Raw genomic sequence first — 24,644 nt, 5'->3', positions numbered from 1 at the left:
CGTAGGTAGGTACACCCGACAAAATACTACCTTTATATTTTAGTGTTAGACAATATGACAACGGACGAAGGGTTATGATAAATGCTCGAAGGTCTTGCCTCACACTGGTAGCCCTGTTTTCATTACGTACATTTATCAGTGTAAATAAAACAAAGTACTCAACGTAGACTATATCACTTTGCATTTTGATTATCTTTCAACTCGAGATTAGTTACTTATATAGAACAGCCACCATATCTATAAACAAATGCGTCTCTCATTCTGTTTACCAACACTACCGAGACAATAATAGTCGTATTGTTCATTGTGAAATTCATCGGACACATCTGCAAAGATTATTAATTTGTTGGTTGTACATCAGTAACTTTAGGTCAAGCTTTCGTCAAACTAACATCCCTCACCTGACACTGATGAACAGCCCTTGGCTATTGAAGGTAGAGTGAAAAAAGGAACCTTATGAACCACGTGACCTCAGCCAGGTTATAACAACCTTGGCCATGGAGCCGTCACGTGATCATGTTCGAGTCCCATATAGGTATAAAGGTTTATTATTTTAATGAAGGAAAAAACAACACTATACAATACACATGAGTGGAGGTACAAGACGCGTGTCTTTCACAGAGTGAACTTAAGGGGAAATAAATAAAGTTTATCGCGTTGAGCACCTTGATGGTTGTATAAAAATGATTCAGGTTCTTATGGTGACGACCGGGGTGGGCAGTCGTAACGACTGCAGTAGGCCGGCCTGCCTCACGTCTTGGGAGTAAAAACTTATGAATATAACTTGTTCTGTACACTATGTACACTATACACTATGTACAGCCTATGTACATCACTGAGGACGAGGGACTACCAGGCCTGCACGGTGGGTTCCCCTCCGAGCTTCTCCCAGGCGAGGGAGACCGACGGAGGACGGGTGTGAGGTGGGGTGAGGGGGCCTGCCCACTGCTAGTACGCCGTCGAGGTGGGCGGTAATACGTGGTTCAACCCACCGACGGGACTGTGTTCGTTGCTGGGAGGAGTGGGCATGCCAGCGGCGCTCTGACACACATACCACTCGCTTAGGTTGGTGGAGTGACCGCCCCCTCCGCCTGTGCCGCCCCCGCCGCCCCCCGTGCCGCCCCCTGCACCACCACCCCCGGCGGCACCCGCTAATCCAGACCCAGACACCAGAGAGGTCTGACCCGTGTTGGAGGAGGAGACGAGCGAGGACGACGTAGAGGTGCCGTTGGTTGTCGTGGAGTCGTCGCTTTCGTAACCGGAACCCGATGGCGGAGGCGACTTTCCGTGGACCTTCATATGTTTCCTGAGAGAGGACGGGTGTGTGTACGACTTGTCGCAGCCTCGCACCTTGCAGTTGTAAGGCTTGTCCGACGTGTGGACGTGCGAGTGTTTCTTCCGATCGGAGGAGTTGGCGAACCGTCGATCACAACCTTCGTACTCACACCGAAACGGCTTCTCTCCTGCAAGAAGAAGGTTCCCATCAGTCATACACAGAACCAGCAGACGATAACATGGCATATATGGGAAGTAAACATTATCACAAAGTGAAAATCATAATATAACAAATGGTTTTGACCATGATCAATGTCATTCACAACATTTCTAACACGCTGTTATAGATTAATGGCTTCACATGCACATTACAACACAACCAGACCGTTGTCAACATCAACATGTTGGGGCGAGCGAGCGAGCGAGCCACTCAGCAGCCCGGGACCGAAAAAAATAGTAATACTAGGCCATACATCAGAGGTCCTGACGGCGGTAAATCATGGCAAGCAGCAACACGCAGAATCGTAGCCGTGCGGGCCATATTTCACCAGTGTCCCTGACGCCACCGTCCGTCCATGATGTATAGCTCCACGCCAGAGCCTCCGCAGTGCCTGCCTGCCTGGCCCAGAGTCTGAGGGTCGCCAAGCGCAGGAAAACACTCCATTTAAGAGGCCCATCATAAAACACTTCTCAACACCGTCCCCTTTGAGAGAGTACAATATGGGCGGGAGGAACTCAGAGCCCTGGTTCGTCTCGGTGCCTCATCGGCAGGTTTAGATGCAGGTCCTGCCCACAGTTGCCATGTCGGAGATAAACAGATAAGATGAAGAAGCGTGTATGGGTGGCTGGGCGGCGACAAAGACTGTTGCGGTTGGGGGGATAATGGGAGGTGAAGGAGGAGTACATTCGTTGTCGTCCGTGGTGGTGAGACGAATGCTGGAGGCCGGAATCTCATACGGACGTGAAGTTCAACGAGTTGCTGACTCCGTATAGCCGAGATGTACAGTTCATGCTTGCTGCAGCGAGCAAAGGATAATGTATTGCCTTCAAGGTAAGACTGAAGTTACCGTTATACGTATACGTATTCTGCTTGTTTTGATAAACTCTTTTTCAGGTCGTGAGCTTTGTTGGTCGCAATGTTGCAAAACCAATTTTACATTTTGGTTCAAATTAAGGGGTCAGTCCACTCTAATCAATCGTGGCAGAAGTGTGGCTGGATCAAGTGCAATCCCGGGAGAGGGACACGTGCCCCACGATGGTGTGTCTGCCCGTCATGACTGCTCCTGATTTAATGTTCCTGACCCCATGTGACAACGGAACATATGTAGAATGTTTCGAAAACTTAAAGGGTTGTAGATAACTAATTCAGAGCCCACGCCACACAGCAACCTTAGCACACCACCACCGTGTTCACTGACCATGACGCCAACCACACACACATACACCACAGAATAACATATCTCAGGCAGACCACCACACCCACACACACCCCCTCACAATACATTACTCAACACCTACACTACACAATACATGCAACTTACATCTATACACAGTACAGTGCACTTCTCATGCGACACGACCTATACACCACTACCAGACTACACTGTTACCACACAACACCACACCACCATACCACACCACCACTCACCACACAACCCAGCCCATCCAACGACCATCACACACCAACAACACTCACGCCTAAATTCCAGCCCCTACCATAAGCCCCTCGGGTGGTTGGCTGGCTGTACCCGGCGGCGGCCCTGGTCGGCTGCCCTACAGTCCGTAATCAGGTCTAAATGGCCACCATTCAGGAGCATAAGGGAACCCCCCAAGGCCCAGGAAATTGTCGAGTGTTTAACAGTCCCACACTAGACCTGGTCGACGTCACAGTTACGTCATCAACAGCTGCTTTATAAAGGCCTGTAATATGACTGTGATTTAGCTCTGGCCGAGGTCTGTCTCCCTCTAGACCCTACCGCATCTTTCAGACGACCTTGTGTCCTGTAACCAGTTCTAGAAAGATAATCGTTACGTCAGAATACATAGCAAGTATTTGAATGGTCTCTGCTCGTATGTTGAGAGAGCCTTTTGATATTAAGGTAGAATGAGGTTTGTATTTCTAAGTAAATCTAAGCAATAGTTCTTTGGGGACAGTGTTGACTTCATGCTTTCACATGGAACTTAATTTCACTTCTGTCTTGAGGTCCGCAGCTCGGCTTTGTCAACAAGTCTAACGATGGTAACCGACTCCCACGTTGAGAACAAGTTTCCTTCCCTTTTCGAGTTTTGAAATTTTCATTTCAAATATTTCTCTCTCGAGCTTCGACAAAGGCTGAATACCAGAGACGACCAAGAAGTTTACATAATCAATTCTCCCAAGAAGAAATGTCCCATTCTGTTAAGGGTTCGCCGCTTGAAATAAGGTTCAATAATGGTCATTCACCAGAGGAGGAATAGTGAAGAATGGGAGGGACTGACTGAATGGACAAGGCTATGCTAAAGGCAGCAGGTACGCCAGAAATGAATAGGTCAGATACGGCCATTCCCAAACCGTACAACTGCAGTGTTCTTGTCTCTCAGTGTTGTCAAGTAATAACCTAGCTCGAACCATCTTGACACCAGGGTAAACACCGAGTACCATAAAAGAATGAAGAAAACAAAAAAAAATGGCGCGAAGGATAAATGATATTTATGTTCCAGTCTCTTCAGCTGGCCCATAAGGAGTTGGCTTCCCCAAGGCGTGTGTGTTCCGACACCTAGGATCGTATAGGTGACTCTTCTCAAAACAAGAGCGCGTGGCCGGCGATAAACACAGTACTTATAACTTGTAGTGAGGAGGAGAGAGCACTCTCGGCCCCACCGGCTTGTGGGCCTCCCATATCTTATGGACGAGGAAGGTCTAGCACGTGCTTCTCTCTCTCTCTCTCTCTCTCTCTCTCTCTCTCTGGAGGAGATGTTGACATAATGTGAGGAATTTATGTTATCCTTCACTACAGACGGAGGAGAGGTTTCCACAACAGACACGGCTACAATTCCCAGCTGATATTAGTACAGTTACTGCTAGGTGTATTTAGTGACAGAAGGATACATACGTGGTCATAGCTGCAGCATCTGGGTGTTATCACAACAAACCTGCTGTTAGGAGGACGCACTTCTTCACTAATATCTAGGCATCGGTATCAACCTTACTGGGGGATCGTAGAGGGTAGGAAGAGGAAGGAGGAGGAGCGAAGTCAACAACCATCAGGAGAGGAACACAGGAGGTTCAGAGACCATCAGGCCCGCCCTTGGCAACGGTCTCCGCTGCCAGTATTGTTATTCGCTGGACGTCGGTTATAACTTTACCTCCGCCTAATACTCCACGAGACCTGGTCACCGGATATGACATCGGAGATTATCAGCATCTGTTGTCTGCCGAGGTGCCAGCGAAAGACGAGGGCGCACGCCGGGTAGGAGCGCGATGTAGATCTGGTCGCAGTTATGGATGCGGTGCTACATCAGAAGGGATTACAAACCTAGAAGGATGTTAAACTCCCTCTGTTAGGGGGGCTTTTAACCGGGCAGGGGGTCAGATTACGAAGGATTTGCCGATACGGCGATAGATAGCGGGTGTTGCTGCTGGCTGAGAGGGTGTTAGGTAGGATGTGGTAATTAGATGATACCGGAATAGTGGGAGTCGCCCTGAGGCAAAGTGAATATAGTATCTTAAGTGGCCTTGTGAGATGGGGACCTCGGTTACTACAGGAAAGGTAAGCACTAGCAGGGTACAGCGGCGTGACTAGACTACTACAGTTCAGGGAGTTACAAGCTGTCTAGGAGGGAGGGAGTTGCAGTGGTGACCACTGTAGAGAGCCTGACTTGTTCCCAGTGTATACATCTAGTACAAGGACATGAGAGGGGCTGACCGTATACAGAGGCTCGTTCCCCTGAACATCATAAGACTTCCTGGTCTCTTTAAAGTCTTATTTATTCAGTCTTACCGGTTTGCTTCCCACAACTTCCTGCCAACTTCTCCTGTCTTTTCAACATTTTCCATACTTTTTTCCTCCATTCTCTCTCTCTCTCTCTCTCTCTCTCTCTCTCTCTCTCTCTCTCTCTCTCTCTCTCTCTCTCTCTCTCTCAATGCTTCCCTTTATCTTCCCTACGTCTTTCTCTTAGCGCCTGCCTCTCCCTCCCTCCCTCCCTCCCCTTCCTCCCATCTCTCACTCCCTCTTCACCGCGGAGGAAAAACAGAGAGCCCAGCGGGGGTCGGACTGAGGAAAAATGGCATGTTTTCAGTAGGGTGCGACCAGCCGGCGACTGCTTAACTGCTGAGCCCCTCCTGCCAGCAGCAGCAGCAGCTCCTGCTAATGTAGGTGATGATGGTACCGCTGGTGATGATGCCTGACACCTGCCTGTGGAACATGCTGCACCATCCTGCCCCGGCCTGGTGAGTAGTGAGGCTGCTTGAGATTGTGATATGGTGAACCGGAATGATGTATGATGTTAAAGGGTGGGTTAGTGTTGATGGTGAGAAGGACTGCTTATGATGGTGAAGTCCATCTAGTGACTTGGTGAGGAGAGGTGGTTGTAATGTTATCATGGACTCTGTTTGTTTAGTGGTGAAGATAGATAGTAATACTTAGTGGTTGTAGTAGGAAGGAGTGGTTGTGGTGGGGAATGGTTGTGGTGGGGAGTGACTGCGGTCAGGAGCGGTTGTGGTGGAAAGGGAGTGTGGTACAGAGATTATGTGCTGGAGGTCGTAGGGGGGGGGCGCTCAGGAGGAGGGGATGTGGTGCAATGGGTTTCTTTTTAGGAAAGCGTTCGTGATTTAGAGCGAGTGTGTTGGTGTTGTGGTGGAGGATGACGGTGGTGGAGGAACATCATGACTAATAGTTGTAAGAAGTACTAAGCGGCGTCGTACAGTGGTTGTGAGGGTGGCAGATGGCAGTGTGGTTCGATATCAATGATGGTGATACATGTTGTTGTCGTGTTGGTGAATGGTACTGGCGTTGGTGGATGGTAGGGGTGTTGGTGAATGGGAGGGGTGTTGGTGAATGGTACTGGCGTTGGTGGATGGTAGGGATGTTGGTGAATAGTAGGGGGTGTTGGTGAATAGTAGGGGTGTTGGTGAATGGTAGGGGTGTTGGTGAATGGTAGGGGTGTTGGTGAATAGTAGGGGTGTTGGTGAATAGTAGGGGTGTTGGTGAATGGTAGGGGTGTTGGTGAATAGTTGGGGTGTTGGTGAATAGTAGGGGTGTTGGTGAATGGTATGGGGTGCTGATGAATGGTAGGGGTGTTGGTGAATGGTATGGGGTGCTGATGAATGGTAGGGGTGCTGGTGAATGGTGGGGGTGCTGGCGGATGGTAGGAGTGTTGGTGAATGGTACTGAAGTTAGTGAATGGTGGCAGTGCTAACGCATAATAGTAATACTTTCTCCAGGAGTGCAAGACGATCCATTCGTTCTGTTACGAAAGCGAAGTGTAACGATGAAAAAGGTGAAGTACTGACCCTACGAGGAACCACGATGAGACCTTGCCCGAGAGAGAGAGAGAGAGAGAGAGAGAGAGAGAGAGAGAGAGAGAGAGAGCCAGCCTGCGTGATACGGGGAGGTAGCGCGCGACAGATCCTTCCCTCCACCCGCTAACTTACAACGCCATAACTGCTATTTTCACCAGATAATATTTTAGCGACGTGTTCCAGTTCCTGCGATAGGACGGGAATAAAATTAGCGACGGCGGACCACCTTCGGACCAGCCTTGCGAGGCAAGCTGGAGGTCCGTAGGAGCGGAGAGAAGGGCAAGGAGGGCGGCTAATGAGACAGGCCGAGTTGGTCTGCGGTTGGGGCTGGCCAGGTGTAGTGAGCGGCCCGAGAATAGAGACTAATGAAGACAAGGACTGTAGGGCCCGCCTGTGGCTGCCTCCTGCACCATACACTGTACGCCCGCCATACACCATACGACACCACACACCGCCAGGGGATAGTGAAGGACGGGGTGTCGTCCAGGTGTCCGCGTGCGCTCGGGGGACAGGACAAGTCACAAGGAGGCCCACCTGTGGCTACCACCTCCACGGCGGCGAGACGACGCATCGCAGTCGACGACAAACGACAGCGCAGCGATGCATCAAGATGACTCGGGTGGGTAAAGGCTTCTTAATTAATGTCTTGATTGGTCTTGGGATAATCTTGAGTTAATTACCATGAATAAGCACATCTTGTAATTATGGGAGCTACCTGCCTCCGATGAATTGCCGACTATAAATCGTTTTTCAGAAACCTTCGTTTAAAGTTACCATCAGTCCGTGAGACTGAACGTAAATCGTTCCCTTGATCGTCTCAACTCACTTGTACCTCACAATGACAGTACGCAAGAGCATGAGGGAGGCTGGGGTTTTCCTAGGGTAAACACGTTTTGCGTATCGTCTGCTAATAATATCAGGCGCTAAATCTGTTCCTATTGGCAGACGATTTAGGCGGGAGTGAGTGAGTGTTGCGCGCCAATTACCAGCTGGGCGGGGTGGGGCGAGGCTAGCCAGGGTAACGAGCCTAGGCTTCCACCTTCCACAACCCTCACTACCTTACATCCGCCTCCAGCTTTCTGTCCTCCACCTCACATCTTACCTGTGCATATCAAACATGTATTCTGATGAAGAATGGATATCTATTTTGGTATGAATCGCAATAAAGAGGATAGAATTTCCCAACAAAGCAAGAGGAATTAATAGAGCACCTCGTGTGGGCAACAGTAATAGGGGGAAACGAGGGGAAATAAGGCGGCACCAATATGGACAAACGAATCAACGTCCCCAGAGGAGCTGCTGTTGACACCATAGCTGCCTGGGGGAATGGCAGCCACAAGCTACTAGCACTAACCTCGACAACCATTTAACCTTTTTATCGCCTTCCATTATGCGCGGCTCCTTACTTGCTGGAGGCAAGCGCGAGCGGCGGGCTCGCGTGGGTGCTCCTACAGATAGGGAAGTCGCCAGTCAAAGGCTGGCTGTCTTCAAGGGCGTCGACGCAATCAAGGACCGGCCTCAGGGGCGTCGCCACCGTGAAGGACTTGCCTCAGAGGCGTCGCCACAGCCAGGAGCTGGTCATCTGGCGTTCTCAGAGTCAGGGCTGACCTCAGGGGCGTCACTACCACCAGGGCTGACCTCAGGGGCGTCACTACAACCAGGGGCTGACCTCAGGGGCGTCACTACCACCAGGGCTGACCTCAGGGGCGTCACCAAAAGCAGGGCTGACCTTAGGGGAGTCGCCACAGCTAAGACCGACCTCTAGGGCATGTTTGCTATGGGTAACAGGATGGTCATCACGCGAAAGTCATACAAACTCTCAAGACAGACATTCTTCGTGTGTATTTCTTCAACATGTAGAGTACCACTGCTTCTCTACAGGAATACCTAAGTCTTGGCTGTTTTGAGGAATATTGCTAATACATCTGCACTAGCTCTTTAGAGATATTCCTTTCTTCTTTGATGGAGAGAAGCGGTGGACCAGATTACGCTTTCCATTTGTAATGTAGATAACAAGGGAGGAGCAGACGCCCTTTATAGGTTACATCAACCCGAATAACAGGAAAAAAGTCCTTATCTTGAAGTGAATAGAGATACATTAAAGCCTCGTGAATATGTATATACGAGACTCCCATTGAATTGATAAAGATTTTGGAAAATATTGTAAATATAGGCAGGATTGTCTCCCAATTGATTGGTCAACTTATCAACTGTATCTCTTACACACGGCATCGGAGATTAAACTACTGCTGTAGTTAAATGAAAATTACCCAATAATTATGGTAATTACTGAAAACTTGAATTCAGGAATATACTTCAAGAATCAAGTGAAAAGAAAGACCTTAGAAAGCCGAAGAATTTGGCAGGGTAGAAGCCAGTTTCTCAAGATAATGGAAACAAAGATATATCTGCTCTAAACATATGGAACTTTATGAATGGATTATAAGTTTTGAGTAAGGCAAAATGAATATGTGTCGTTTTGGTCGCTCTGACGAAGAACAAAATTATAGACTATTCTTTATAGTGTTAGTTGAGACGACAAGGGAAACTGAATGCCCTAATTTAGGTAATCTCATTAACACTATATATACCCGAGCCTGAGCCAGGTAATCATTTCATCAAACAGTCTCTTCTAGGTGAGGATGAACAGCTGGGCTCGACTGCGGACCGACTGCCTGCAACTAGGATTCGAATACATGCGTCATGGTCGGCAACTCTAACCACTACATCACGCTGGCTCCTATAATGTCAAAATCAAGGTCTTCTAAACCGACACAAGAGTAACGGGAAAAAACTGTTTTCCCATATTGGTCTCAAGTGGTGTTTTAAGGTACAAGACGCCACTGGATCCCTGCAATAAAAGGATTTGTGTCCTTTTGGAAGTAGGTAAGGGTGGGAGTGTTTACATGTACCGTGTCAACGTTTTAGAAATTTCAGTTGAAACGGATTTCAAAACATCTGCAAAGTGATGTCCATTTTCCTATTTTTCTCATTTGGAACGAGGACTGCCATCCCATTCTCCCCAGTTATGGAGGAAACTATGATTTCCCTCAGTCATGAGGTGAACTACCATCTTCCTCAGTCACGAAGCGAATTATCCTCTATTATGCTCCTCAGTCAGGACAAGAGGTACTGACATTCTCAGCTACGAGATGATTAAAGTTGTCCTCAGGCAAGTGTGCATCTGGTGTGTGTGTGTGTGTGTGTGTGTGTGTGTGTGTGTGTGTGTGTGTGTGTGTGTGTGTGAAGTACTAGATAATATTAGTATGTAAACCCACTTACAGCCTTTCACAGTCTTAAATCTAATTATGGAGAAAACTACATCAGAAATTGTTATATCGACAGCTTACTGAAAATATGGACTCGAAGGCAACCAGTAACCTCATTAACTAATTGGAGAGTCAGGCTTTGTGGGGCAACTAATTAGGGTTTGAGTAATTAAGGGTTATAGAGTGAATGGCCACCATATATTTTCTTTAAGCTGTAAAGATCTTTGAATTCAAGCGAGAGACTCGGAAGGGAAGAATGGGTCAGAGAGAGAGAGAGAGAGAGAGAGAGAGAGAGAGAGAGAGAGAGAGAGAGAGAGAGAGAGAGAGAGCAGTGTGGCACAACATCACACACTCCAACGAGTCCACTGTGGTACAACATCACCAACCCATGAATGGTCTGTGGCACAACACGAGACTATAGCTTGACGTCCATAGTGAGTGTTGAGGAACAGTCCCCTTGCGCTCCTACAAACACAATGCTCACTTCCCTGCGCCGTTGTACATCCCGTTACGCAATGATGTGAAGCAGTCAAAATCTCGCGGTTGACCCCATGCCAATAAACACAGTGGTACTCGTTTTCTACCTTCCCCTACTCCCAACGCCCACGCTCCCTCTCCTCCCTCCCACGCGCTCGTACGTCTCCCCTCTCTCTCCCTCCCTCCCTCCCTCCCTCCCTCACACACTCGTCCAACAAGGCGGCAAAATACAACCATCTCGACCTGTCGTACTACGGACCACTCCCGTTACCTCTGGAGTACTCCTGAGAACCTCAAGGGCCCTTGACTCGCCGGAGAACCATAGCCAGGGGGACTGTCAAGTGTCACAACACGGATGGAGCTGGACAATGGTGAGGATTAATATGATCAATGGTCCCGTAATGGGTAATGGGATGACGAAGATGAATTAAGACGACAACTGTCGCCTGGTTTTCACAGGAAGTCAAAATGGATGATTAATTAATCACGCCAAAAACCTCGCCATATATTCTTCCTCCCTTAACACGGACACATTTTCTTCCCGGCTGACGACATAAGATGGCTCATCTATCATCTCTACTGTCTTCGTCTACCAGAAAGATAATTTGCCAATCTTTGCCAATCAAGGATTACTTTCAGTCGCAGCCACTGCCATTAGAGCGTTTGCAGTTAGATCATTCACCAACTCAGTAAATCAATTGTTACCGTTCTGCTGTTGGAATTGCAGCTGTTGCTACTCCTGCTGTTTTTCAGCTGTTTCTACGCGAGGTGCCACGACTGCTCCATCAGTTTACAGCTCAGTCTACTGCAAATCTCTGTGCTTTCTGCTGTTATTATTGCTGTTGCTAGTTCGATTTTTATTTTCCTTGTGTTGTTCCCTACTACTGCTGCTGCTGCTGTTGTGTTACTGCTCCAGGTGTTGCTGTTGCTCTCACTGTTTGCCCGTCGTGCTGTTCTTGTCCTCACTGTGATGCTGTTCAGCCGCTGTTGTTAATGGTGAGCCTTATTGTTTGTACTGTTGTTATGCTGTTCTATAGCCTCTCCTGCCGTGACGTAGCTGCTCTTCATTCCTTCCAGCCGTTGTTACTGTTACTGGGTTACTATGTATTCGTTCCTGCTACTGCTGGAGTGCTGCTGTGCTACTTGGGTGCATATTGTTGTTCCTAGTGCTGTTGTGATGCTGTTTCTGCTGTAGTAACTGCGCTATACTGGACCTCAGTGTTGGTTTCCATGTTTCTGCTGCTCCTTTTTCTTGTGTTGTTGCTTGGTTGCAACACTGTTGTTTCTGCTGCTGTACTGCTGTTCCTGCTGGTACTGCTACTGTCGTTAGTAGGCTGCTGCTGCTGCTGCTGTGGCGGCTGTTGCTAATACTGTTCCTGCTACAGCTGCTGCTGTTCCCGTAGTGCTACGCCCACAGTATAGCTACTGTTGTTGGTCCCTGTTGCTGCTGCTGCTGCTGCTGTTCTTCTTGCTGCTGCTCCTGGTGCTGCTCACGCCCCCAGTGAACACACTGCACCCATGCTCTCGGCCCCTGTCTGGCCACCGACTCATTCTGACTCAGCGAGGCAGAAGATCCCACAGCTTCCCAGCCTCCGCACCCTCTACCCCCCCAACCCGACTCCACCTAACGCACCTAATTCGCCTCTTTATCTTTGCCTCTCGGGGTGTCTATAATTCCAGGGTTATCCAACAGCTTTAGGTCGGTTCTGACCCGGTTTATATCGGCGATTGAGGAGATCGGCGGCCGAATGAATCGACGAAACCCGAGATCGGTGAGAGAAATCGGACACGCACTCGTGAAGAGAGTCATCCACTCGGGCTTGAGGAGAGAATGGGAATATTATGTCAGTTTTCTAAGGGATACAAAAGAGTGGAAAATTCTCCAAATGATCTGAAGTGGAATTTACTCTCTTTCCTCTTGGAGTGGAGCACTTCTATGGCACCGTCCCTACAACCACAGGTCTCCATCTATCTCCCTCCCTCGATCCATCCCTCCCTCCTCCCTCACCATACCACCAACAGCTGATCGCGGGACGCGTCGTGCGTTCCTCATTATCACGTGACCACCCGACACGAGGGCAGGATATTCACTGTAGGTTAAGTGAGGACGCGACCCCGAGTGTGTGTGTGTGTGTGTGTGTGTGTGTGTGTGTGTGTGGTACTGGTGGTACTACAATGGACTATTATCATCATTATTATCTAGGTTATTACTATCATTATTATCATTAGTGTTATTATTACCATTATCATTACTATCACTATCATTATTATCAATATGATTATAGTTATTAATATCATCATCATTATCATCATTATATTATCATTACTGTTATTATTGTCATTACTATCCCCATTCCCACCTAAGACAATGCAATAATCCCCCGTATCCAGCTACGACAGTACCATGAGGCTCACACCCACAACACACACATAAACAAACTCACATAGTCAAGTAAGTACATTTAATGGTCTTTGTAGATTCTAATTTATGGACCGAATATATGTATCTGTAGTGGCTGGTGGCGAGGTGCAGGTGGCCTCTTTGACACTACATTTCCTAGTTTCTTCCACGTCAAAGATCGAGATGTTGTTTTCTATTTCCCTTCTGTAACCTCTTCTCCTCCAGTGAGACACAGAACTTCTCTCACCCATCACAGTGAGTGTTGGGTTGTGTTGCAGTATTACCTGTAGCATGGTCATACATACCTCAGTGAGTGACAGTGTCTGGATTGGCAATTGTGGACACTGAAAACTAGATGTTCCTTTTTGTACTCATAAATGCATTTACACAAACACACACACACACACACACACACACACACACACACACACACACACACACACACACATATGCATGCATGCCTGGAGAAGGTCACGTTCCAAGACTGTCGCTTGTTGACAAGTATTAGAATACCACGTAGCTATATGGATTATGAAGTATTCAGCAAGCTCCTCACATCTTACATTAGACCAAACTTAGGATACACTTCTCAGGTTTCGTCATCAAACGTAATGAAGCAGAAAGCGCGAAAATTGAAGGAGTAAAGGAAGGCAACATAGCTGGTACTGGATTTAAGATAAATGAGTCACAGGAAAAGGCTCAAAGGCCATAGATTTATCCACCATGTAAGATGAAAGCCAAAATGGGTGACCCGATCATTATCTTTAAGTTTCTAAACCAAAATGACGACGTGGACAGTTCTTCAAAAGATGTAGATATATAACAACCAGAGGAGAACATAACACGAAATTAAGCAGAAACTTGTCAAGAAAAGACATAAAGAACTTTTATAGCATAAGAATAGTGGATGAAGGAAAGACTAATTGAGGAAACATAAATGCTGACGACATACAGAAGTTTAAGAAGTTGTGTGACAATGGAGAATGTTCAAAAGATGGTGCCCCCACGAATGTTAAACTCCCTCCACGCACAGTACAGATAGATAATCACACTCAAATACTTTGGCATCAGTTCCACTGCTTCTGTATTTAACTTCTCCAATTTGCTTTGCGTGACGAAAGATAAAATTCGAGGCTAGAAACCAGCCTTTCGACGGAGGGGCCGATCTCTAACGTGCACATAACCGCCGTCCTTGGAAAACACGTCTCAAGTTTCTGGCGGAGGAGAGAGATCCTCCCCCCTGCTCGCCTTGCCTTCCCTCGTCCACTACGGTAGTTATCATCCCTTTGAGCCTCCCCAGCAGACAAGGCGATGGGCGAAGTGGCGCGTCCCTCTCATGGTTGCTTGCCATCCATACACAGAAGCTTATCAATCAAAATTAATCGAACGTAAGGGGAGCTGCGCACACTACTAGCACCACTTGATAGTGCCGTCGGCGAGACATGGGCCTCAGTGCAAGGCACAAACCTGGTTCCATAACCTTAACCTCACGGAGACAAATCTGGTGTGAAGTTTCTCTTCCTGGTGTGGCTGCTCGTTGGGGTGGGGGGTGAGGGGTTTCGCCAGGGTTCTGAGGCCCTGTTCTGTGGCCAAAGACCAGATCGTCATGAGTTCTGAACAACACTAGGGTCCTGGGGAGGGAGGGGGCTTCATACCCCTAGATCAGGTCGTTAGGGACATGGATTAATCAGCGCTTAAGTCGTTAGAGAAAATGTAATTAGCGTTCGGGTAGTTAAGTGCGATTTGAATACCAGGCTGATTGCCAAGGGCTTCAAGGTCAGCAGACCGGGGGACGCCAGGGGGTCTGAGGTCAACAAACGGGGTTCTAAAGGTCATCGGACGGTCGTCAGTGGGCTCTGAGGTCAGCGGATGGATGGCCAGGGAGCGCTGAGATTACCGGACGTGGAGGCAGGAGGTTCTGAGGTCAGCAAACAGGTGGCCATGGGCTCTGAGGTCAGCGGACGGATGGCCAGGGGGCGCTGAGATCAGCAGACTGGGAGCTAGAGGACTCTGCGGTAAAGAGTTGGGTGGCATAAGGGCTCTGTGATCAACCCTCAGATAGTCTGTAAGTTCGTGTTCAGTTACTGATCTAATCAAAGGATTTTTGATCAACATTCAAGTGGTCAAATACTTCTCTCTCCTGCGGTTATAAACCAGAGACGGGATCTGATCAATTCCTTCGGTACTCAGGGGGGTGTTTACGATCCATACATATGCTCGGGGATATCAACATTTAATCGTCAGATGTGATTAATACCCACTCAGCGACAGTATGATCAATACCTAGTGAGGGGAGGGCCTCGATCCAAGCTGAGCTCGTCCGTGTCTCTTCTGAACACCCAGTCAAGAATGAAGCTCTGAAATTAGATCTCTTCCTCACCTCCAACACGCTGTAACCCCAACCTTTACACAGGTCCCTCAGATCTACAGTTACCCGACTGTCTTGGGCGTAAATAATCTAAACCATAAAGACATCACTGTATTCTCAACAGTCCATCACGTTTAGGGGTCGAGAATTTTTTTTTTTTTTTGCAGTGCTGTATATGGACGAAAGGAAGTAAAGTCTCATTGAAGAACTTTTCACTCTAATAGAGTCCATCATCACTACCCTGCTCCTGTGAGGAGTGCAGCCTCGGCATCTCATAAAATGGGTCTGAAGCAGTCAAATTATATATATATATATATATATATATATATATATATATATATATATATATATATATATAGAAAGGTGGAGCAAGGGCATAAAGCAAATGCACCTTTTGTGAGAATCAAAATATATTTATCCACGTACGAGACTCATCCACCCAAACCATTTAGCCACACTAAGCACACCCTCTAACCCCGACATCTAAAAACTGTCGGGGGTTTAGTTCCTCGCTGGCCATCGTAAATGATTATTTAACAACCCTCGCTGGCCCGTGTGTGTGTGGGGGGAGGGGGGGGTAAGACTTGGGGAGAGGGGGGGGTAGGGATTATGGAGGAGGCTGGCCCGTATATCTTACTTACCTGCACTCATATTCCTGGGGACACTGGGAGTGTTGACACTGCACCTTCTGGCCCCCTGCCAACCACGAGACAATGATACAAACTCGAGCGATTGTGACTACGGCCCATCCCCGCCCTGAAACCCCCGGATTATACCCCCATAAATTATGGGGAAATATTAGCTAGCGAGCGGGAGCGTATGGGGTGACTGGGGGTGCGAGAGGGGGAGAAGATGGGGGATATTGGAAGGGTGTATGGATGGGAGGAGGAGGGGAGGTGAGGAAGGGGCCTGGCCACTCCACCAGCTGTGTCCCAGCCAGCCAGTTCCCTCGGTATTGTGTCAGACATCCAGGTTTCCATTGGGAATATTTATGCCTCTAAATATTTCATAATACATTCATATGCAAATATATCTAAAAATAAAATGGGGAGGAGGTGGAGGAGGGGATAGAGAAACTGGAGGTTATCTACAAACGGAGGTGTCAGGGTAGTTAAGTAGTTACCTGTTGGAGGAGATTGCCTTACACAAACACTGGGATGGAGGCCAATGGGTGCTGAAACTCAGGGGTAAAATGGCCGGATGGGGTGTGGAGACGAGGGGCAGGAGGGATGGGTGTCGTATGGGAGGGATGGGAGGGAAGTGAAGTTATATGGGATGGGTAGGAGCAGTAGGGAAGGCGGAAATTCGTATGGAAAGGGATGGGATGGGGGACTATGGGAGAGGCACAATTTGAAGGGAATCATATCGAAGAGGGTAAAGGAAGGAGTCGTATGGATAGTTAAGGAGGAATCAGAGTGGTATGGGAAGGTAGGCAAGGGATTCCAAGAGAGGGAGAGGAATAGAGGGATGGCACAGAAAGGTGGTGAGGTGCTGTGGGAACTGTATGGGAAGGAAAGAAGGAGGGGAACTTGTGGTAGATGAAGAGCAGTGGGTTGTGTGGAAAGGAAGGATTAAAATGTTGTATGGAAGGGAGCGGAAGAGGATGACCAATAGGAGAGGAAGTTAGGAGAATGGAAGGGGGATTGCAGGCAGATACTTGAAGGTGAGTGGATGGAATGAGTAGAGTTGCTGGCTGGAAGGAGGAGATTAGTCGACACCCACGGGTAAATAAATTACCTAAAGAGGAGGAGGAGGAGGAAGAGGAGGGAGGCACCAGTATGAGGAACACACAGGAGGTGCTGACGGAGTGGCAGCTGGTGTATGATAGGAAGGTGTAGGGCTGGTATAAGCCTTGAGTCCAGCAGACGAGAAGAAGAGATAGGATAATGAGGGACGAAACAGGAGAAAGAGAAGGAATGTTGGTAAATGGAAAACAAGAAGGAAATGGTAGAATGAAGCAGTGGTGGCAGGAAAGGGAAGATGTGGGGGAGGAGAATCATCGAGGAAGCGAAAGAGGGACGACAGTAAAGGGGAAAAATATGTTATATCACAAAGATGGTTTATCAAAGACGAAGTAGAGTGAAGGGAAATGGAGGCAGCATGAAGGTAGAAGGAGATGGTGGGGGGGAGGAAGATGGAACTAGTAGGTAGAGATAGAAATAGAAGAAGGTAAGACTAATGGAAAATATAAGAACTGGAAGGCAGAAGTAAAGGTCATGAAATGGAGGAAAGACGTGAAGCTAAAAAGGAGGGAAAGAGTTGGAGGGAGGAGTGAAGCGCAGGAGGGAAAGAGTTGGAGGGAGGAGTGAAGCGCAGGAGGGAAAGAGTTGGAGGGAGGAGTGAAGCGCAGGAGGGAAGTATTTGAGCCAGAGGCATTGAGGCAGGTTAAAAAGGCAGAGAGTTTAGGGTTGGGGAGGCAGGAGGGAGGCAAAGGAGGAGGAAGGGGGAGAGCAGACATCAGCTGCCATAATAATGGGGCGTCAAGCCGTTCTCAGAACACAAACAATCGCACCAGAATGAGGAGAAATCCGCCCCACCGCCAACAGCATCTGTCCATGGGAAAGCCGGAAGTCAAGGCACCAAAATACCCCATTATGGTGCAGTGTTCATCTGCTCATCTGCCGGGCTTTTTACCCTAGTTACCCTTACCACCTGAACGATACTGAGGAAAATAGGAAAAAGTGAGAGGAAAATAGGAAACTAGTCAGCCACTGTAGGGTTTTATGTAGTTGACTAGGCAAGACAGGATTGAATTTTCCTCTATATGATATCTTGCTGCGCTTTTGCTCGGCGTCAACAGATCCATCAGGTTACTCATCTCTGGTACACTCAACACGGGAGTTACTCACGGGACAGTTACTCTGCAAAAAGACACGACGATCCTGGTGCTAAGAAGAGAGAGAGTCACCCTTATAGGGAAGAGCCATCACCAGGTCTTCCCTCTGGCCAGTCCCATCCCATTACACGTTAATTCACACTTCTTTGTTTGCTCGATCACGATGAGAGAAAGACCGTGAAATCTTGGCTGATCTAACGACCTGTTGGCAGCGTCCGGCCGTCAAAGGATTCGGTGGATTCATAAGCAAGGTTCTCGAACTTAAGACGAGTGAAACTATCCTCGCTTCACATATTTCATTTATTGCTTGCCCACCTATTTTGGTACCAATAGGTTTTCTGAGGGTGTTTGGATTGTGTGCAACTCTGTATCCACTTTCTAGCTGTCACATAGAATTCATAGAAACCAGAGCCACCCTTCCTGTACGCGGCCAAGACCCACTGAACTTTTTGGGGTTTTCTCTGACCGATTCATATGTCCTGGTTCGGCCCACTGACGAGCACGTCGCCCCCCGTACACAGCATTTGTCCAATCAGCTCTCTCCAGTACGTTCATCACATCCCGTTGCTTATTCATGCTCCGATCACACAGAGAATCTTTCGCTTCATGCCCCTGTTTCTAATTCGGTGTCCGGGTTTATCATTTCGTTGTGACCAAACCTGAAGAATGTCTTCGAGCTCTTGCCTAATGAAAGGTGAGACCTGTTTACTGAGTACTTTCTTGTGCGCTTCTAATATTTACTAACAGGCAGCCGGTCTCTCATTCCCTCAAGGTGGGGCTCAGGCCACAGGGTAGGTGCAATATCGACTGTGTGTGTGTGTGTGTGTGTGTGTGTGTTACCATGTGGCCGCCCCCGCGGTGCCATGAGCCATGGTAGCGGCTCTTACACAACGGCCGTGAGAGAACATGACCTCCGACATGCAACAAGCAATCACACTCCTTCATCTCACTCCACGCACACCCACCTCCCTCCCTCCACGCACACCCGCCTCCCTCCCTCCACGCACACCCGCCTCCCTCCCTCCCTCCCACCACCACCAGCTATCACCAACACAACACAACGACCTTACTACAATCTTCCCCAGCTACCCAACCACCACCTCTTAGTTACCCTATCCACAAAACTACAACAAAAACCTACTACCACTCAGATCACTACCACGGCTACCAAACTGAACACGCCTACCACTATTACCAAGACGGCATCAAACAATGCAACACTACATTAATGACTACGACTACCACCACACAAATGCCCCATCACCACACGTTTACCCTTACACTCACCACACAAACGCCACTACCATACACACGTTCCAACACCACGTTCATGTCCACCACCACCACCACCACGTAACGCTTGCCTTTATAGCACCCAATACTTCACTTGCTCCTCGCCACCTTACGTAGATTTAAGGCACACAATTAGTCCAGGAGCCGTGTAGTGTGTGAGGCAGGCTGGGAGGGAGGGAGGGAGGGAATGAGGGAGGGAGACAGGCACCCGGTCCTTCCTCCCTCCCTCCCTCCTTCACACACACACACACACACACACACACACACACACTTCAACCAGGGATAATATCCTGCACAAACTGTCGCATTAAGAGTAATGAAACATTATTCCGTCCTGCTGTTGCTCCTCCGCGCTGACGGAAATACAAGGCACAATGTTGCGAGTGTGCTGACCCTACCCCTCTCCTAGCTGCCCTCCCCGAGGACACCGCGCCTGACGCTGGACAGTAAATAAAGTTGACAAGGGTCGCCTGGTGACGTTGCCCGCCTGCTCGCACGCAAACCGCACCCTCGCCGCCTCCTTCAGGTAATCCTATCTTTGTGAGGCCGCTGGAGATAATAATATTGTCGGGGAAGGATACAGGAGCCGGGGAGGAGGAGGAGGAGGAGGATGAAGGGCTGCTACCTGCCACCCCGACGCGGGCAAGAGGTTGCCTCTCTTACGAGTTAATTTGCGTTCCTCTTTGTTACGTTCTGCAGTGGTAGTGTTGACCGCTACGTCACTCGCCGGGTTAATTGGTCCTCTTGGCCTGTCCCTCTTCCGACCACACACACGATCCTCCCACTTCTCCTCTTGCTTCCTCATCCCTCATTCTTCTCTGTCTCTTCTCTCACTACATCTCTCTCTCTCTCTCTCTCTCTCTCTCTCTCTCTCTCTCTGCTGCCCAGAATAACCAACACCCTCCTCTTCCATCCTTACTGCTGCAGCTCTCTGCTGCTGGGATACCTCCACAGCTGCTGCCGCGACACAGCTGCTGGTGCTAGCGCTGGCCGGACAGGTCTGCGTCAGGCGGAGGGGCGTAATGACAGTAGCAGGGCTCACGTCTGCCGCCCTGACCAGCATCTTAACTCCTACAGATAAAACCCGCCGCCACTCCAACTTTAATGTCACGCACCGCCCCCCTCCGCCCACCCTACCTTCCTGACCGCCGCCCACTGCCCGGCCGACCCACCACCACCACCACCATGCCCACCAAACAACCCACTTCTACCCACTCCAGACGCAGAAATTGCTTCCAGGAATGTAAACATGCCCAAAACACCGAGACAGAAGGACGCGGAACACTAATTCTCCCTAATGAATGTTCCGACGTCGTGATAAATATGTTGGCAGAGCAGCTGATGGTATTACGCCCACCACTAACTCCCGCCTCATCATCCTCCCTCCTCCCGTGGTGTGTCGCAGCCAGAACCCAGGGGAACAGGACGACCCCCTCCCATAGGAGCTCCCAGAACCCAGGGGGACAGGACGACCCCACCAATGTGAGTTCTCAGGACAACGGGGATACAGGACGACCCCTTTACATACTCCCCCTCTCATGGTGGTGACCAGGCCCCAAAAAGGGAATGGGTTACACCTCCCACTATATTCCCATGGTAAGACCGGTGAGTAGGACGACCCCTCTGACTCTCCCCCCGCATTCCCTGGTAGCGACCTGGACCACAAGAGATGGAAATGCCTATCGAGCATTTCTACCTCGCCCCAGTTCTAGGAAGGTCGCCACCGATGTTGGTGTTAATGGCTGACACGGTATGATGTATAACCATTGGGCTGACCTTTGATAAGGGCTTAGTTCATGGCCAAGACATTATGCCCCAGACTCGAACCGTCGTGCTCAAGGGTTCATATTGTTCGTACTTGCTGGTCATACCTTCTTGCTCAAAGGTCGTCTCAAAGTGTTCAAGAACCGTACCGTTACTTCGTGTTCAAGGGTCGTACCAATGTGCTCGCGGGTTGTACCGTCGTGTTCAACTACCCTGCCTTGTCGTCAAGGCCGACCACCATGTAAGACATGAGAGGGTTCCCAGGAGACAGACTTCCTCCTACAGCAGCGTCAGGAGGAGTAGCTATAGGAGGGAACCCAGGGGGAGGCGTCAAACGTCCTTATCGGATGCGAGGTCCGGGAGAGAGAGAGAGAGAGAGAGAGAGAGAGAGAGAGAGAGAGAGAGAGAGAGAGGGGGGAGGGGGAAGACGAGTCGAGATGGAGGTAAGAGGAGGGGGGGCGGTGTGAAAGAGGGAGGATATTCAAGGCTTAGAGGAAAAAAAAAGGGGGAAGGGCGGGGGGTGGGGGAGGTAGGGAGGGTACGGAGGGAGGAGGTGGGAGTGGGAGGGAGGAGGTGTGAAGGGGGAGGGGGAAGAGAGCTGAGGTTGGCCCCTGCACGCGATCCAGCCATTACACCATACACACAACAAACTCACTCTTGCTCCTCCTATCCCTTGTGGAAGCATTTCCAGGCCAGTTTCCAGGATTATTATTATACTTTAATGGACTTGTGTGTCCACATACGTACCTCCTGAGTATACTCTCCAGTGTATTCCTAGACACAACGGCGGAATTCGTTTGAGTCATATCGAATATTAAAGTCTCAGACACAAGCGCTGATAACAGTATTTTTCGCCCATGTGTTTCCGCGTGGCGTGGGTGTGCTGAAAGTGCTATGCCACTACGACCGTCTGTGCAGGAAGGATCAATACACCATGACTACTGTAACCGATGCGGGTCTTGTGCCCTTTCCCGCCGAATATTCTTGGCCCAAGCTTAAGAATACTCTGACGGATATATTTGACCCAGGCTGGGAATATCCTGCCGCATATTCTGACCCAGGCTTAGAATATTCCTCATCCTCGAGGGTGAATATTACAAATATCATCACATATCATCACAAACAATCATGATAATATTTCAGTAAGATATCGAACCAAGGTTCATGATATTCAAATGGAGAAGTGCTAACCTACCCACTAAGGCCACTCAAGCCTCAGTGGTGTGGTCATTTTATGCTGTTAACGTCTTTCGAAACCAAAGAACGGTGGGTTCGAGTCTCGTATCAGGTGATTAGATCATTACACAGGAGCACTTATGGTTAGGGTAACTATAGGGACCTGATGATGCATATGGATGAGTGGAAACCTATCATTTCCTCACGCACGATTAGAAACCTGTTGATTATTCAGGTACAGACACTGATGGTTTAAACATAAGTAAAGACCTGCCAATCATTCAGACATAAGTAGAGACCTGCTCTTATTTTAGGCACAAGAAGAGACCGACTAAGAGTTCAGGAAAAGATAGAGAACCCCGGATAATCTAGATGCAAGTAGAAACCTGTTGATGCTTGAGGTCTAAGTTAAGACCTCCAACGGTTCAGCCACAAGTAGAAACCAATTGGTGGTTTGAAAATTAGTAGACACCTGTCTAGGGCTCAGACCTAAGTAGAGAACCCCTACTGGCTGGGGAACGCAAGCTGAAAATCCACAAAGATTGACTGATGACCGAACAATGAATTCAGTAGACCCACCGAATAGCGTAGCAGAAATGATCTATGTATGTGTACATGATAGAAATATAGCTTCTATGGCGTCTGTGAACATAGTATAGAGACTACAGCGAAACACAATATTCTCAATATTGAGTTATGGATGGTTATTAGCATGCATGTTAATGTACTGGTAACGAATATATACATCTTCCAACACGGATCAAATATCTTGAAATAGGGAAGACGTAGAATCTCGTGCAAAATTTGAAAGGCTTTAATGTCATCTGATATAAACACATTGTTAAGCATAATGCAGGCAATTGAATGATAGTTGATCATCCTATCTTTCCACAACAAATGTTTTTTAAGCGAATAATGGACATAGAAAATAGAACTCCTTGTTTAAATCTATACATATCTTAACCTTATCTGCTTCACTTGCAGATCCTCTCCTTTAAAGATAGAATAACAACAGAAGAATGGTTATAACTTTGATTTCATATCGTATGACCTTGAGAATAGCTGATAACATCGAAGCATCAAGACAAGTTTGTAGATTAAAAGAGCTTGTGTGATCTCCCAAGGTCGTCAGTTACACCAAGTCTCCTGAGTAGGTTTATGGACTTAACGTCCCTTAGAAACCGCTATACATCGAAACAAAACGCCTCTTTCGCAAGGGGTAACGAACCCTGGTGAGAAGGAGAGAAAAATACTGCCACAAACACTCACGACGCCATGAGGTGAGATAACGACCTGAAGAACTGGTCGTTTATCTTGACCAAGGGAACGACAAGCAGGGAAGACGACCCCGGCGAGGGAGAGAATGATGGTCTTGATATCATAGATGAAGACAATTTGAAAACAAAATTGTTCAGTGGCCCCTAGAGACCTAAACCCCCAAAGAAACCACACATGACCCCTCGAGGCTTAACCCTCAGAAACCAACTACAAATCTCTGGAGGTAGGCCTACAGCTAGCCAATGAACACCACAGAACAAATAGTTCCCCAGGTGGTAACACCAGAGGGAAAAATATATATGAAACAAAATAACACAAGAACAATATCGCTAAAGGAGATACCAACAGAAAACACCGCGTCCTTGAAGAACCAAAGAAAACATACGTCCTTTTAGACCATACAAACGTCTTCAAAGAAAAGCAAAACGGAAATTTCAGACAAAATGCAATAATATGCTAACTGACGTTCACTATAATATCTAAGGGAAATCCTTCCTTCAACTGGCGCAATGTTCTCATGTGTGACACATCGTAAACCCCTCATGACTGAGCGCTGGAGACAGGGTTCGCGAGGACAACCCTGAAACAGTGGGTTCGAAACGCTAATGTTTCTTTAGAGGATAAAGACCTCCCTCCCTCCCCCCCTGGGCCTAACCCCCACCCCTCCCCCCCGGTCCTAACCCCCACCCCTCCCCCCCGGTCCTAACCCCCACCCCTCCCCCCCGGTCCTACCCCCACCCCTCCCCCCGGCCTACCCCCCCCCTCCTCAGCTGGGCACCATCCTCCTCACCGTCCGGCTCGCAAATGGACGGAGTTCGAGGCGTCACAATGCCCGATTTGGGGTATCGATCCCTTTCTCTCCCTCCCTACAACCAAACCCTCCCTCCATCCCTCCCTCTTCCACCTTTTCCCACACACACACACACACACACACACACACACACACACACACACATACTATAAAAGAGTAGAAAAATGAAGCGTATACCAAACGAGATTAGTATTTC

General features: G+C 48.6%; 1 protein-coding gene across 1 annotated transcript in view; it reads right to left on the bottom strand.

Annotated features, from left to right (window-relative positions):
* Window positions 1-538: 538 nt before the first annotated feature.
* The window catches only part of LOC139749002 (zinc finger protein ZIC 1-like), a 37,492-nt gene continuing 13,386 nt past the window's right edge, over window positions 539-24,644 (bottom strand). Inside the window, exon 2 of the mRNA XM_071662372.1 lies at window positions 539-1,463. Within this exon, the coding sequence (XP_071518473.1) occupies window positions 949-1,463 (515 nt within the window). The 3' untranslated portion in view covers window positions 539-948. The remainder of the gene's footprint in view (window positions 1,464-24,644) is intronic.

The sequence above is a fragment of the Panulirus ornatus genome, chromosome 6, assembly GCF_036320965.1.
Source record: "Panulirus ornatus isolate Po-2019 chromosome 6, ASM3632096v1, whole genome shotgun sequence".
Taxonomy (NCBI): Eukaryota; Metazoa; Arthropoda; class Malacostraca; order Decapoda; family Palinuridae; genus Panulirus; species Panulirus ornatus.
The sequence above is the reverse complement of the archived record's forward strand: the minus strand, read 5'-3'. Positions and strand labels throughout refer to the sequence as shown.